We start from the raw sequence: 16846 nt of genomic DNA, 5'->3' as shown, positions 1-16846 counted from the left end.
CCCTGGATGGTGCCCAGTCCTGCCTTTTTACCTGCACTTTTTTTTTTAATGTTTTTACTTTGCTGTCTCTTTTGTGCTGCAGAAATGCTGAGAAAATCCTGGGGTACCTCAACAACGACGTCCTGAGCCGGGCCCTCATCCCTCCCCACGTCAATTTCTCCCACCTCACCACCAAGGACTATGCAGAGATGTACAAGGTCATCAAGACTGTAAAGGAGGACCATTTCTCAGCCCTGGGCCTCGATCCCTGCCTTCTGGAGGATGAGCTAGATAAGGTATGGGGGAGGCTGTCCTCCATGGACGGGCAGGAAGACAGATGTGGGAGTGCAGGGCCCAGAGACAGGCTATGGGTGGCTGGAGCTTGGGTGCAGAAAGCCACCAGGGACTCATTCTTTGGCTTGATAAGCAAGGATCTACTATGTGCCCAGAGTGAAAGGTACTGGCCAAAACCCCTGCCCTGAGGTAGGCTGAGTCTCACTGAGAAGACAAGACAGACATATCCCAGAAATCCCAGGGAACAGGACAGCTCTCCCGTTTCTTGAACGGGTTTCCTGTGCAGCCATCACTGCCACGTGGAATGCACTGGGACCTGTGCCTTAGACACGGCACACAGGATGTGAGTCTTTGCATTAGTGTCTACCCCTTGCTGCCTGTCCCTCCGGGCCCTCATGGCAGCTCTGAGAGCTGAGTGTTAATGTTGTCTCCTGTTTTACAGGCAAGCAGCCTTTAAGTTGGGAGCATGCTCGAGATCTCATAGCTAGGAAGTTGGGGAGCCAGGGTTCAAGTCTTGATGCTTCTGCCCCTCCCCCACTGGCATGGCCACAATGACCTTTAGCCCCTGGGGAAGGCAAGGATATGCTGCCCTTCGTTGACAAGCAGGCCCAAGCTTAGACACTCTGCTTCTGTCCCCGTTTGCACAGCCAGAGACTTTCAAAGTGTTCCGTGAGAAGGGGTAACAGGAGACAGACATGCCCATGGGGTCCTGGGATCCAGCTCATGCCAGGGCGCACTGGGGGCTGTGCCAGCTCCCATCTGTCAGCCTCTGCCAGCCTCCATGGAGCCAGGGATGGTGAAGCTTTCCCTGCTTTTTAAAAAGTCATTGTTCAGTTGCTCAGTCACATCTGACTCTTTGCAACCCCGTAGACTGCAGCACACCAGGCTTCTCTGTCCTTCGCTATCTCCAGGAGTTTGTTCAAACATCAAGAACCCCATGAATAGTTGAAAAGTTAGCTGCATTCTACTGGCACCGACCTAATGCTCAGGGACTGAGTCCCCTGTCACCTCTCTCATGGGATCAAGAGCCAAAAGGCCCTGTCTGGGCTCCCCCGCCCTGGTTTCTTGCCCTGACAGTATAAAGGACAGCCCCCTTCCTTGAGACCCTGCCCCATTCTCACAGGTGGGGCCTGGTCCTCTGGATAGAAGTAGGATTTTTTAAAAATATAATACAATCTTGATAACAACCAAATAACAAGAACTACTCTCACCCAGTTGGGGTGGGTGTTCCCTGACCCTGACGCTACAAGGAGAGCACAGAAGTGACGTCAGTGGACAGTGTGTGGTCAGATCCCCATGAGCGGGGGCCCCAACATTGCAGCAGTGGTTCTCTACCTTGGCTGCCCATCAGATTCCCCTGGGAGCTTTATAAAACCTTAATATCCAGCTTTACCCCTAAGCCAAGCAGATCATTGTCCTTGGGGAGAGACTCAGGCATCAGTGTTTTTTAAAGGCTCCAATGTGAGTCCATTGGGCAGCAGAGGCTGAGACCACTACGGTAAGGTCTGGAATTCAGAGCTGGGGGGGTGCTGCACTACTCAGAGGAGGAGAGTCTTGAGCTGGTTATGTTTCTAAAAGAGAGTATCTTCATGTGAATCGCTGGGGGTCCTTGGACAATGCATAGATTCCAGGTCTCACAGGTGAAGTCCCGAATTAGTGTTTTACTCCCTGGGGTGTATTCTGATGCCCACTCAAGTTTGAGACCCACTGGCCAGAAACAAGAGAATTTAGGTGGGGGCAGGGATCACTGGGAAAGAGGGAACAGTTATTCCTAAAGCTCCAAGGGCAGAGAGAGGGAAGCAGGAGGCTCCCAGGTGGGCATGGCCCCCACTGAGCCCCACCCTCTGCCCCCACCCTCAGTCTGTGCAGGGCACAGGCCTGGCCTTCATTGCTTTCACCGAGGCCATGACGCACTTCCCTGCATCCCCCTTCTGGTCTGTTATGTTCTTCCTGATGCTCATCAACCTGGGCCTGGGCAGTATGATCGGCACCATGGCGGGCATCACCACACCCATCATTGACACTTTCAAGGTGCCCAAGGAGATGTTCACAGGTAACTCCTCCCAGTGGTCCCCAGTGGCCTTGTGGGCTGCCCCAGGAGGGTGGGGGGAAGTGATCAGGTGGTGGTTTTGACTTTAGAAAGATTTGGTTCCCACTGGGTTATTCATGACTCCATACTTAGAAAGCTGCCCTACCCCCACCCAACCCGGGATGCATCTGGAACCACCCCAAGAAGAGCAGTTCAGAGCCAGAAGGGAGAAGGCTATTTGGGAATCTGTGCCAAACCTGGGCTGGGAAATAGGCCTCTTTCTTGGTTCACTTGCCCCTCTCCCCAAGGGCCTGCTGAGGTGTCTGGGCAGGATGGCCTCCTTCCTTGCCAGCCCTGCACCCTGTTTCATCCTGATCACTCCCAGCTCCAGGGTGCTCCCCACCTAGTGGAGTGGGAGCTCAGAACCTGGGCATCTGGACCCCTGCCCCACTCCATGCAGGGCTGGGCCTTCTGGAGGGTGAGCTGCAGGCCTGCTGGGGGGAGGGCTGGGATGGGAGGAACCTGGGGGCCCTGAAGACACCCCAGGCCCCACCCACCCTGCACCTTTGCCCCCACACTGGCCTCCCGGCTCTCTGTAGTGGGCTGCTGTGTCTTTGCATTCTTCGTGGGGCTGTTGTTCGTCCAGCGCTCCGGAAACTATTTCGTCACCATGTTTGATGACTACTCGGCCACCCTGCCGCTCACCGTCATCGTCATCCTCGAGAATGTCGCGGTGGCCTGGATCTATGGGACCAAGAAGTAAGGGGTGGGGGTGCGTGGGGAGAGGTAGGGAACAGGAGGAGAGGTCTGTCCCCTCATGACTCCCTAGAGAGTGCTGTGTTTCCAGGGCTGCTTGTGATTTAGGCAGGAGGTCACAGAGTCAGAATGTTAGCCAGAAAGTGCCCCCCTACAGATCATTTAGGGAAACCAAGTCTCAGAGAGAGGATGCAATTGCCCAAGGCTGCTTGGCTAGAGTGAAGCCATTCTAGTTGCAGTGCGTGGGCTTCTCCTTGCAGTGGCTTCTTCTGTTGCAGGGCATGGGCTCTAGGCACGCAGGCTCAGTGGTTGTGGTTCTCTGGCTCCAGAGCACAGGCTCAGTGGTTGTAGTGCATGGGCCTAGTTGCCCTGAGGCATGTGGGATCTTCCTGGACCAGGGACCGAACTCGTGTCTCCTGCATTGGCAGGCGGATTCTTAACCACTGAGCCACCAGGGAAGCCCTTAATAATGTTTTAAATCTGTGATTACACGTGTGCTTTATTCTTAACTGCATTAAGTTACAAGATCTAGCTGTGGGTCTAATAACAGTGGTAATTTCTAAGTAGTGATGAGCATGAATGAGATTTGTAGGTATCTCAATTGTATTGTGATAAAATATCTGTGATTTAAGCAATTCTTTACAGCCTCATGGGTACTGATAATACTGCTGTCATTGCTTGCTCTTGTAATAGAAAGAAACACAAGATTTCAGTTAGGTGTTACTGAGGTAAAGATGATTTTTTAAATGCTATTCATGTACACAGTCTGCCAGTCTTCCGAATTCCACCCATAGGCCCAATGGTTAGAAACCTGAGTCGGGGCAGCCTTCTGCCTTTGGACGCCAGGGACAGGCACTTCTACCTCTCTTCCAGCAGGGGGAGTCTAGAGCCAGGTCGGTGTGAGTGGGGTTGGGTGCCCAGGAAAGCCCTCTGGAGCCTATCCACGTGCCCAGGGCATGTCCTGTGGCCTGTACCCTTTCCCTGGGTGAGATGTGATGTGACATAGTCAGAGTAAGTTAGAGGAGGTCAGCAGAGGCTTTTCAGAGGCCAGCAGGGCCACAGAATAATGTACTGAATGTGAAGAGTGGAAGAGCCTGGAGAGAAGGGACTGGTGAGTGAAGGCTTTAGAGGAGGAGTCTGGGGGTATTGGGCAAGTGCAGTGGGGGTGCCAACTTCTGGACTGTCTGCTGCTCCTGGCAGGTTCATGCAGGAGCTGACGGAGATGCTGGGCTTCCAGCCCTACCGCTTCTATTTCTACATGTGGAAGTTCGTGTCTCCGCTGTGCATGGCTGTGCTCACCACAGCCAGCATCATCCAGCTTGGGGTCACGCCCCCAGGCTACAGCGCCTGGATCAGGGAGGAGGTGAGAGCGGGGGCCTGAAACCCCAGGGATCTGGGGTGGCATCTTCCCAGGCCTTTAATACAACAGGAAACAGAGATAAACCCTTACAGGGCGACTACTCGATGCCGGGCCCCACCAGGGGCTCTGTACATCTGATCTGTAACTTTTCAGCAACCCAAAGAGAGAGGTGGTTTTATTGCTATCACACACATGGGAAAACAGGCAGAAAGCTGAATGCGCTTGTCCAGTCTTTCTAACCCATGTTTCCCCTCCCTGTGGATGACTCTGTGACCAGCCCAACTTTACACAAGTATAGAAACTTGGGGAGGCTCAGCCCTTAGCCAAGGGGACCAGCTGACCCGAGGATCAGCGCCTGATGACCCCATCTCTGCCAGTGCCTGGGCAGTGCGGGAGGGGTGGGAGTGGGGAGGAGTCTGAGAGGGTGAGGCTGCTGCAGAGCGAGGCAGGCAGCAGCGCTCACCCGTGTGCACCCCTAGGCTGCCGAGCGCTACCTGTATTTCCCCAACTGGGCAATGGCTATCCTGATCACGCTCATTGTCGTGGCCGTCCTGCCCATCCCTGTGGTGTTCGTCCTGCGGCACTTCCACCTGCTCTCTGACGGCTCCAACACCCTTTCCGTGTCCTACAAGAAGGGCCGCATGATGAAGGACATCTCCAACCTGGAGGAGAACGACGAGACCCGCTTCATCCTCAGCAAGGTGCCCAGCGAGGCACCCTCCCCCATGCCCACTCACCGCTCCTATCTAGGGCCTGGCAGTACATCACCCCTGGAGACCAGCGGCAACCCCAATGGACGCTATGGAAGCGGCTACCTCCTGGCCGGCACCCCTGAGTCAGAGCTGTGACCACTGCCCTGCTCTGCCCGCCTCACCCCCACCCCCAACACACACACCCAGCCAGCCCACGTGTCCCCATCTAACCTCGCCTTCAGGCCAGGCCCTCAGCCCAAGGAGTGGGGCTCTGCCCTGCCTCATGCCCCACCCCTGTCCCAGCCGACTTGTGCTCCCTAGATCTGAGTGGGGGCTGGGAGAAGCTCTGTCCCCCAAACTAAGCCCCCACCCCAGCTAACCTTCTGAGATCGTCTTACCAAATTGCAGCTGAGTAGCTGGAACCACCCAGAAGTCCCAACTCCTGGCACAGGGGAGTCTCCAAGCAGCTGCTCTCGAGTCCCTCCCTCTCTTGCTGGTGCCTGCAGTTCTTAGGTCTTGGGGCCCCTTAGGTCTGTGCTGCCAGGTGGTGGCTGTGGTGAGGGGCATCGGGATGGGTTAGGCAGGGTGTCCTGGCCCAGAGGTGCCCAACTGCAGGTTAGTGATGGGACAGAGGTGCCAGGACTCAGGGCTCTGATTTGGGGATGGAGTCTGCAGAAATCCCCAGGCTCGGCTTGGTGAGGCAGATGGCTCCCGATGGTTTGAGCATGAGCTACGGCAGCAGAGGTGGTGAAATGAGGGAGCTCCTAAGCACCTTAGCACCCAGCTCAAGACGGACCTTCCAGTGTCCTCGGCCTTGCCTGGGGTGGGTGGGGAGTGCTCCCACTTCCTGCCTGAGAGGGCGATGACTGGCCCCAGAACCATTCCCCGCTCCCTTAGGGCTGAGCCTGCCTGCCCTCCTCCCACCCCTGTCCTGGAGCCCAGAGTGGCGCCTCTGCCTCTGCCTTCGGAGAGGAGAGGTTTCCAGAGCACACCTAATGGTTCCCAGCACAATTCAGGTGATTTGGAGCACAATTGTGAAGCACACCCCCTCCCCTCTCGCCCAGGGCCTGCCTCTCTTGCTAGTGGCAGCTTCTCTCCTGGAACAGGGGGCCCTGGAGTTCAGGGGCTCACACCTGGAGAAAGTGATAATTTCACTGCCCCGCTGGGCCACCGCCACTCTCCTTGGATAAGCACAGTCACCCGGTGTACACGGCATGTGTGGACACCTCAGAAACCTTTCCCAGGCTGCCTGGCCAGTGGTAGGGAGGGCCACATGTAGTGCTGGGGACACCGAAGCTGCCCAGGGCAAGGGCCGAGACTCTGTCCTGCGTCCCAGCCTTGAAGCATCCCCACCCATGCTTACATTCACTCCCCCAGGATAGGGTTGTAGGTTAAGAGGATTAGGTTCTGATCGGAGGTCAGAAGTGTGCGAAGTGATGAATGGACTGATGAAAGGATGCAAGGATGGGTGGATGGAAGGAAGGAGAGAAGGGACGGAGGGAGGGAGCAAGACTGGCTGGGACAGCAGACGTCCAGCTTTGAGAGCTGTGGTGGGCACGGCGGGGACAGGCCCTGGTGCTCGGCCTGACTCCCTTCACAGAGGGTCCTGAGTCAGTCTTGTGCCTCTGAGTGCTCTCAGCACTGGCAGGGGCACAATAGCCCCAGATCCTCTCCTCACCCCTTAGTCCCTTGGCTTCCCCCCCCACATTTGGGGTCCACTCGCCATCTCTCTTCCTCATCCCTCCCCCGCACATGCTCCCATTACCAGCCTTCTCAGCCCCACCCATCCTTCCTGAGTGTATGAGGGGAGGGGGGGCCCACATCTACACAAAGACATGAGCTTTGGGGCACAGCATCCCGCCTTAGGCACCCCTTCACCTGACAGCACCTCCTACCTGGCCCTATGCCTAATCCCGAGCAGAAATAGCAACAGGAAAAGCAAGGCCCTAGGAGAGACACTACTATATATACTCTTCTATATATTCTGTTTCTATTGTATATTCAATCTGTACATGTGGGTGTAAATGCTGTTAAATGACAAACCCAATATTATACTGTGGCTGGTGGACTATTTTCATCCTCAGTGCTGTACAGATCTATTTTCATTGTATATTTGATATATTTTTAATTTTGTAGCGTGTGGCTGGACCAGGCCCTATCGTGCCAGCCTGTGGCAGGGTGGCTGAGCTGGGGCCGTCTGCTTGATCCTGTGGGCTTGGTAGTGCTTAGAGCTGCTGCTGCAGGCTGGGCCCATCCCGTCGTGTCTCTGCCATTAGACGTAGGGCCCAGAGCTTTGTGTGTGTGCGTGTGTGTTTGTGTGTGTGTGTGTGTGCACATATGTGGGTGTGCGTAGGGTGCTGATCTATGACTCCTAGTGTGCACGTTCCTGAAGACCATGCTGCCTCCTCCTCTCAGCTACGTTGGGCAAGGCCTCAGGGTAAAGTCTTGTGGGAAGCCTGTGAGAAAAGCATATGCCTCTTGCTGGTGACTTACTGCCTTCACACCGTCAGGCTTGCCAGAGACAGGAAATCAGGGGTCTTAAGGGGTGGGAGAAGTCTGCACATTTATTTTCCAGCCAGACTTCTGGCTGTACCCACTGGCGTCACAAGCTCTTCATCCCCTGGGAGAGTGCTGGGTTTCTGACGATGCTCAGGCCCCCAGAGGGCCTCATCTCAGAGTGCCTCTGTCCTGCATTTGCCCTTGAGACATCCCTGACTGCTTAGAGAAGGCTGCCCCTCCTCTGTGCTTCTGACACACACACCTCTCTGCTCACTCTCAGGAGAGCTGGGAGTGGGCGGGGCCAGTGGGGTCAAGGGTAAGGGGGGCATCTGACAGGTAAGAGCCAGCCCCAAATTCTCTGGAGGAGCAGGAGGTGGCCAGAGAGGGCTGGGCCCCTGTGTTCCTGCACAGAGTCCCCAGGTGGCTCACTTTGGTGCTGTCCATGCAGTGTCCACAGGGAACAGAGCAGACTCCTGGGCGGGGCGGGGCAGGGTGGGGCAGGGGTGTCCCTGAAGGAGTCCCTGGTCCCTGGTCCCACCTCTGCCTGGCCTCCAGCCCCCATCACCAGCTTCTTGCTCAGGGAGCCCTCTCTGCTGAGGCAACCTGAAGCCTGAGTGAGACCCATGTTGGGTGGACAAGTGGGCACACAGGTTGATGCCCACTAGACTGACTTTTGCCCTTGAGCAGTAAGTCCGTGGGGACTGCTGCTTTCCTAGTGCCAGGAAGAGACCCCTCGAGTCAGCCTATAGGACGTGAGGCTAGGGGTCAGAGCCTGCATAGTCCGGGCCCGAGTAGGCCTGCAGTGTTACAGGCAGGGGGCTGCCCTCTGCCCTTCTTCTCAGCCGCACTACCCCCACCTCTTGCCACCAGAATACAGGTTGGGACATGCTTGACACCCTGAGCCCCCGCCTGGCCCCTTCACTGGGGCTTGCTGCCCCTTCACTGGGGCCTAGTGACTGGGGGTGGAGAAGGAGAGCCCAGACTCCCTTCTCTTCGCAGGCACTGCTTTGTACAGACCCAAGCACACACGGCCAGCAACCCTTTCAGTTCTGGCTTCAGTTCAGAGCGATTCCAGTCCACGTGTCCCACGCTGGTCAGAACCCTGGGTCAAGGACGCTCGGCCAGGGGAGGGGAGGAGGCACCGTCACCCCTGCAGCCCCTCCTTCCTCTCTACTCCCCACATGGTGTACAATAAAGCATCTATTCTTACCAAACGCCTCTTGCCTTTCTGACCTGCTCCGGGATCAGGGAGAGGGGATGGGGAAGTCACAGATGCTGAGGACAGCTTTGGGGTGAATGCCCGGATTGGCGGGGGTGGGTGAGGACCGCTGTGGGAGTCTGGAAGCTGCCTGGCTGTCCAGTTGAGGAGTCTGAGGGGCACGAAGAAGGGCACACATTTATTTCCCTAGGAATCGTCCAGAATGGTTGATAGCACATACGCTGGCAGCAGGCCTTATGGATTCCGAGTAGTTCACACGTCTGATCTCCTGTGATCACAGAGTAACAGCTCAGAAATGCACCGTTGTCCAGGTTTTTCCAAGTGAGGGAAATGAGGCTCCATCTGATGGTGTTTGGTGTCTGTGTACAAGATGTCATAGGGGAAATTCTTGTCCTGCTTTACTGCCAGGAAGAAAGCCAGTAAGTTCTGCCAGGGTGGAGGTGGGGAGGGAAGGTGCCTGTGTCCAGAGGCCTGGGACTCAGGTAGGGGGCAGCAGGGGACTGGCGAGTTCTCCAGGAGCAGGCCGTGGTGTAAATTCTGAGGGAATGGCCCATCTCTTCAAGGTAGCTATCTCTTTCGCAAACTTCATTAGAACGTAGAGATGAAATATGAGACTGTACATTGCTTGTTTTCTCAAAGTTCAATCTCAAGTATTTATTGAGCATCTGCTGAATGCTCAGCTCTGAAGAACAGAATGAACTGGGGGGATAGGGGAAGCGCCACTTTGCTCACTCTCAAGGAGCACAGACATTGGAAGAAACAAAAAGTCTGGCTCCTGGGGGAGGCCCCACCCCACAGCACCCCACTCCAGTCTAGAATGAGGCTGCCTGATCCCTGACACAGCCTAAGTCCCCCAAGGAACTTTGCATTTCCTTTTCCTGCCACAGAAAAGAAAGTGGTGTTCCAAGAATGGCCACCAGATGGCATAACAACCTCTCGCTCCAGCTCCTACTCCACGTAACAGTTTCCATCTCTTATTCCTTTGTGGGCTAATTTATTCTTGAACAATCATTTATTAAGTGTCCACCATGAACAGACTCTGTGCCAGCTATGGATATACAAAGATAAATAAATCAGCACCCACTGTCCTGAGTTTGGAGAAAGGAGCCCCTCCTCTCCCACCCACCATCTCCAAATCTCCTCTCTCTCAAACAGGGGAATGTCTTGGTACTAAAAATATCACTCCTTGAAAATTAATTCAGTTCTTTGTTTGGAGGTAATGTTTGGGGTTGGAATGCCAGCCCTAAAGGACACATTGATTCACTAAGAAGCAGTATCACAAATTCTTGAGTTTGAGGGAGTTAAGAGTCAGATGTCCCAAGTTCAAGTTCAAATGACAACTAGACTTCTGCTTCCTGAGAGAATAATTAGAGAAAGTTATTTAAGCCCTCTGAACTTTAATTTTCTAGTCTGTAAGATAGGTATAATGAATGGATTGAATGAGATAACATGTTGTTATGTATCAATTTACTCCAAAGCTTAGCGGCTTGAAACACCCATTTTATTATACCGTGTGGTTTTTTGGGTGAGGAATTCAGGCAGGGCTTATCTGTGTGGCTCTTCTAGTGGCAACTGAGGTTGCTCAGTGGTATTCAACTAGCAGATAAGCTGGTCCAGAGGGCCCAAGGCAGGCTTACTCACATTCATTCAAATGACCGGCACCTCAGTGAGAACAGTTGGCAAGCTAAGCTCACGCACTCCCCAGACAACTAGACTCCATAGCTCAGTTCACATCTGGGTGGCCAGACTTGTATGCGATGGCTCAGGTTACCCAGAGAGACCATTTCAAGAGACAGGAGGTGGAAGCTGCCAATTTCTTAAGGCCCAGGCCTGGAAAATGGCAGTATCACTTCAGCCGTACTCTGTGGGCCACAGCATCTGCCCAGAGTTATGCTAAGTCACTTCAGTCATGTCCGACTCTGTGTGATCCCATAGACGGCAGCCCACCAGGCTCCCCCGTCCCTGGGATTCTCCAGGCAAGAACACTGGAGTGGGTTGCCATTTCCTTCTCCAGTGCATGAAAGTGAAAAGTGAAAGTGAAGTCGCTCAGTCGTGTCCGACCCTCAGCGATCCCATGGACTGCAGCCCTCCAGGCTCCTCCATCCATGGAATTTTCCAGGCAAGAGCACTGGAGTGGGGTGCCATTGCCTTCTCCTGCCCAGAGTTAATGGAAGGGCATACAGACCTCGCCTATTGATGGGAGGGGGACCAAAGGAATTGTGGCGTATTGGAGGATGCAGAGATCATCAGTCATTGGCACCTGAGTTGGGCACAAACAAGTAAGTTCTCACAGGAGGTGAATTGTTAAACTTGGGCCCTGCCCTGGGAGCAGACAGGGAGGAAGAGAAGGGCATGTGGGCAGGGGACATGGGAGACAACTTCTTTCGCTGCATGTTTGCCCAGGCAGGTGGCATGAGCTAGGTTTGAGTCATGGCTCTATTGTCAACCCTGCCACATGAGGCAAGTCCCTGAACCCTCTAAACCTCCACTTTCTAAAATGAGGATAACAATAAAATCCCTTCCTCACAGAGACGTTGGGAAGGAAAAATGAACTCCTTGTAGTAAACCTGCTGGAATACAGTATAGAATTCTTTCTAAACTGGAAAAGAATAAGAGTTCATTAAATATCAACTTCCTTTCTTCTTGCGACTAGAGTACATTCATGCACCTGCTTCATTCCAGGGCCCCCGTTACCCTTGCAGTGAGTCATTCTCCAAGAGCTATTCAGAAAGGTCAGTCTCAGCCTAAAACTCAATGAAATCAAGGAAGGAGGGGAGAGAAGGCATCATTTGAAGGAAAGGGAGTATCAAAGTGTGGAGGTCTCACCAATCCCACACACCTTCCTGCTCCCCCAACAACCATTACCAGCCAAACAGCCTCACCCAGCCCCACCCTGAGGGCCTTGGACAGAAGGAGAAGGCTTCTACAGATCATAGGCATGTGGTGGCTTTTTTTTTTTTTTAAGGCCTCAAATTCTTTAACACTCAAGGGAGTAGAGTCCATGCTCCACCCCTGGAATCTGGTGGGCAAAAGCTTCCTTTGACCAATAGAATATGGCAGAAGTGATGCTACATGACTTCTGAGTCTAGATTAGAATAGGTTATGCCACTCCCACTGGGAGTTCTGGGGAAACCCAGCTACCTTCTAAGAAGTGCAACTATCCAGAGACCAGCCTGTGCCAGAGAGGACATGTGTTTGCAGGTATTCTGTTGACAGCTTCAGCCAAGCTCCCAGCCAACAACCAGCATCAACTGCCAGCCACATGGATGCACCACGGTGAACATTCAGCCCAGCTGAGCTTCAGATGTCTGCAGCCCCAGCTGACACATCTGCTTGCAGCTGTATGAGGGACTCTAAGCAAGGGCTGTCTAATAGTCTTTCCTAACTCCTGACCCATAAAATCATGAGCAAAATACAAAGCTTGTTGGATTTACACCATGAAATCTGGGTAATTTGTTTCACAGCAATAGTAACCAGAATATGAACCTTAGTGCTGATCTGGCCCAACTTTCTCATAGAACAGTCAGGGAAATCAGAGCCTCATAAACCATGGAGTTAGAGTCAAAGAGCTGAAAGGGACCTGAGTGTCAACCAAGTGGGGGCAAAACTGAGCCAAAGACTGCATTTCTCCCAATCTAATGCACCCTCCAGTATAGCAAGATGCTGACAGGGAGGGCTCTGGCCCTCTTCTACCCTCATCCCACTGCCTCATTAATTCCATCCATCAAACATAAACCACATGTTCTGAGCACCTGGGACTGTGCTAAGCACTGAGAATATACAAAGAAGGATCAGGCAGGGGTCCCTGCTTTTGTAGAAGCAATAATAATCTGACTTGGCATGTCCTGTCCCTGTTATATTCTCCAGTGCTAGGGACTCTCCTGCATTTACTTACATAGTGGGAAGAAACCCTGGGAAATGGGGAGAAGACAATGTCTGTCACTTAACAACTACCCAGCCATTATTAGGATTACTCCATGTGAGCCATGGTGCCAGCTACAGAGAAGAGCTCCGCCCTTGGCTCCCTGGGTTAGAGCTGGCTGCCTTCTAGGTCTATCTGCTCTTCCCAGAGCTGACCCAAGCAGGGGAGGACCCTTAGGCTTCATGAGCATCCAAGAGAACCCAAAGTTCTTTCTGCCTCTCCAGACACCGCTTTCCTTTCTCCAAGACCCTGCTAGAGGGGACCGGGCCCATGGGGACTAATGAATACACTAATGGAATAAACCAGTTTTGCTGGAATTAGGCCCAAGTGGGAATAATCTGTACTCTTCTAGATGGAGAAGCACTGAGTGCCAAGGAGTCTTACCAGCTGGGCCCTGAGCTACTGTGTGTGCACGGGCACTCTGGCTCTCTACCCCCAGGCTAGGTCTCTACCTCAGCAGCCTTGAGCCAGGAGGGCTCTGGGGGTCCACTTAGCTGCCCCAATCCTGTGATTCCCATGAATACTGTTCTACCTGCAGAAGCCACATGGACCCTGGGTCTTTCTTGACCCTTGGTGCAACCCCAGGCCCAGCTCAGTCTCCCAGCAATCACTGCTGCTCCTCAGGCCTGGACTCTCTCAAGGAGAATGTGCCTGTGAGTTGACACCCAGGTCCCTTCCAGTCTTTTGACTCCAAGTTCATGGTTTATGATACTCTCAGTCCTGGCTGGGCCTGAGCTTGTAGTCTACACCGTTCTGGTCCTTTTCCTTTAAGAGCTGGACCACCAAAAGGCCATCTTTGGAATTCCCCTGGGGCCCCAAATATACCTTCACTAGGATTTTCACTGCAACCCAGCCCTGTCTCTGTCTTGTGCAGAGCCCTTCCGGCTGACCTCTGCAAGGCCTGGTGGGCTGTCCTAACGTCTGGGTTCTTCCCAGATCCCTCCTGGAAGGCTATCAGCATTTGATTTGGAGCCTGCAAGTCTCTGCAGGCTGCTTGGGGGTGGGGGTGGGAGTCAAGATAAAGTGAAGTGATAAGCACAAAGGAGGTTTCAGCCTCCACTCATCCCCCCTACTCTCCCTCCACAAGGGGAAAAGCTCTATCACCCTCTGCCTCCATGATGATGGCTGATAAAGCAATTCAATTAACCAGTCTGGGAAGCAGGGAAGGCTGGGAGAGGATGCTGGCTCCTTGACCTGTATCTGAGGGAAGAGAGGTCAGTCCTTGGCTGGAGCTGGAATACTGAAACAGGGGTATATGAATAGCAATGGTTAGGCCCTTGGCTTGGAACCTACTGGCCTGTTGCTAGGCCTGGAGCCCCCCAAAACAACCAGAGTCCAAAGCAAAAAATGGAGAGGAGACTGGGTGGCTCATGTCCTCCCAAAGTGCTCAAGCCCTGCACCAGGTAGGAAATCAGGAAGTGTAAATAACTTTGGTGTCAGGCTTTCAAGCCTTCCGTATCAGCCTCAGCTCTAGGAGAGAAAGGGCCTTATAGGGGCCATTCCAGAGCCGACACCCCCCATCCAGGCCACTCTGGGATCAAACACTACTCTCTTTTCTTTTTATTTGCCATACCTTTATTCCTACTGAGGAAAGCGCACTGTGGCTGACACCTAAGCATGAACTGGCTCCCAGATGGATGTCATTTCCAGCCAGCCAGAAGAAACTTGGGCGTCCAGGGAAGGAAAGTGGAGAAAAAGTGATAATGAAGGGAAAGAAGTTTGTGGAATTCAGAATTTCCAACTGTGACTGCTTTGTGGTCTTGCTTAAAACTGTCAGTTATCAAGGTCTTAGAACAACGGAAAAGGGAGAGAGCAAGCTGAGTCCCAGATGGGAGAGATAATCTGAGGTCCTGGAATTGAGGGACCCTTTTTCTCCCAGGACCACAGCCAAGTGAGGTCTGGAGCATGGTATCCTAGCACCACCAGGGGGCAGCACCTACCCATCTACAGTAGGCTGTCACATGGTTGGCTGAGCAGGGGGCTCTCTCCTTCCTGGGTTCTGAGCTCTGAGGAAATAGGAGGTCCTCATACACACAGAATAGAGGGAGACAAGCCCTGTGAGGCCAACTGCCACATGCTCAATTCTCCGGAAAATTTCAGAGAGGCTCAGGTAACAGATTAGCCCAGAGCTCTAGGATAAAACCTTCAGCAAGTGGTGAGGTCTTCTCTGGAGGCCTCTGGCCTGAGGCAGAGTCCCCTACTCCAGAAGCTGGGCAGTGTGCTGAGTCGGAGGCCCTCCTACCCAGTTCCCTTTCTCCCCACTGCCTCTCCCAGGCTAGGCCCTCTGTTTTCGGTTACTCCTTCTGGGTTCCCCTATCTCCATCCCAGTTTTCTGATCTCCAGGCCTCCTTTTTCCCTGGTAGCCTTCTCCCTCCACCCATCTCCCCACAGGCTTCTCACCATCTACACACCCTGCAGTGTGGAAACACCAAGAGAGCAGAGATTTACCAGGGCGAGGCTGGAGACATGTTTTGTTCATTGTTTTCCAGTGCCTGGAATAGCTTCTGGGACATAGTAGATATTCAAGAAATATTTATTGAATAAACAAGTGACTTAGGAGTGGGATGCTGGCAAGACTTTTTTCACCTCTCCCACCTACCCTCAACATCCTCTCTCTTTTCTTGGAATGACTGAGTTTAACCACCCTGAAGAATGGAAAGTAGGGGAGAGACCCCAAGGGAGTTTGCCAGGACACAGTCAGCTAGGGCTTTAAATTTATTCATTACAGTCAATTCTTTAATACCCTTGTTGTGACTCTTCCTCATTCTAGCTTCTGGCTTGTCCTGGGTCTTCTCTTCCCAGTCACATTTGGGAGATTTCTTTTTCACTGCAGCAAACTCAAAGCCAGCTAAACTCTGAAATGCAGACATCATATCCAAGAGGTAGGGAGACTAGACACAAAATGAGTGCCAGCAAATTTGGGTTTCTGATAACAGTCCAGAATGCTGTTTAACTTGTCTGTGTGTTAGTAGAGATTACTGTTCATCATCACATTATTTTGCTTTTTCTGACCTCATTAAAATGAGACTTTTGCTTATAAGGATTCCCCACATTTGTACTGGGCTTCTAACCTTTCCTCAGAGCTATAGCCAGATGGTGAACAGGGGTCTGGGGAGGTGTGTCAATCACCTTGCATTTCTGCTTTAAAATCCTTCTTACAGTGATCTGGACAGATATGGAGAAGGCTTGCCTAAAACTGTAAAAAAAAAAAAAAAAAATCATTAAAAAAGAGGACTAATTTAAAGATGTGGAAGAGTTCTGGACTTAACAAATAAAAACAAATGAATCTGGACATTGCTTTTGGATTGAAGCCAATGCAGTCGGGCTAGTGCCTAATATTTTGGATATGGTACCTTCTCAATCACTTAGCAAACAGGTTCTCAGAGGCAGGCACTGTGGGAGCTATCAAGATGAAAAAGCAGTGTGGCCTGTAAGAGCTCAGGGTCGGAGAGCGGAGATGTGACAGAAAAAGGGCAAAGTCAATTTGCAATGAGTGAAACAGTAGAACCTGGAGGGAGTCACAAGGTGTGGCATGGACGCTTCCTATGTGCCCCCTGGGACAACGATGAGCCACGGCTTTAACCTAACGATCTTTCAGGGCCACCTGCCCCACACCCGTAACAGCGCCGGACTACGCTTTTCTTCCACCCAGAACAGGAGCTGCTTTTCTGCCAAGGCCGCCGGTGCCTTATTCCCGGCGGGGGCTTCGGTGACTGTGACAGAAGCCAGCATCAGGACGACGGGGATCTTGGACCCAGTTTGGGGCGGAGTCGTCAGGAGGCCCTAACAGTGTCTGGGGCAGGAGGGGGCAGCCTCTTCCTAGCGACACTGTCTCTCCACTCTTCCGCCCTCCCCCGCCGCCCCCGGCCTCCAGTTGGCCACAATTAAACCGCAACAAAGCGATCGGCTTGATCGGGAGGAGGAAACGGGAATGGCCAGAAGGGACAGGCGGAGGTTAGAGGTCAGAGGTCGAGAGCGCTTCGGTGGCCGCGGGACTGCAGTGGGAGGAGCTGCGGGTTCTAGGAAGGCGGGGAGCGGGGCCTAAGGGGGCGGGAGAGGATGGTGGCGGAGGCGCGCAAGAGCGGCGCGCCTGGCT

The 16846-nt window shown here is 53.2% G+C and overlaps 1 protein-coding gene across 4 annotated transcripts in view; it reads left to right on the top strand.

The window, feature by feature from the left end:
• Window positions 1-8823, top strand: part of SLC6A17 (solute carrier family 6 member 17) — a 55535-nt gene extending 46712 nt beyond the window's left edge. For all 4 annotated transcript variants that reach the window (XM_024985253.2, XM_024985254.2, XM_024985257.2 and 1 more), the window contains 5 exon segments: window positions 83-275; window positions 2134-2326; window positions 2902-3061; window positions 4259-4421; window positions 4898-8823. In XM_024985253.2, the coding sequence (XP_024841021.1) occupies window positions 83-275; window positions 2134-2326; window positions 2902-3061; window positions 4259-4421; window positions 4898-5266 (1078 nt within the window). In that variant the 3' untranslated portion in view covers window positions 5267-8823.
• Window positions 8824-16846: the final 8023 nt, after the last annotated feature.

Source organism: Bos taurus, chromosome 3 (assembly GCF_002263795.3).
Source record: "Bos taurus isolate L1 Dominette 01449 registration number 42190680 breed Hereford chromosome 3, ARS-UCD2.0, whole genome shotgun sequence".
Lineage (NCBI taxonomy): Eukaryota > Metazoa > Chordata > Mammalia > Artiodactyla > Bovidae > Bos > Bos taurus.
This window is presented reverse-complemented; position numbering and strand designations above follow the sequence as displayed.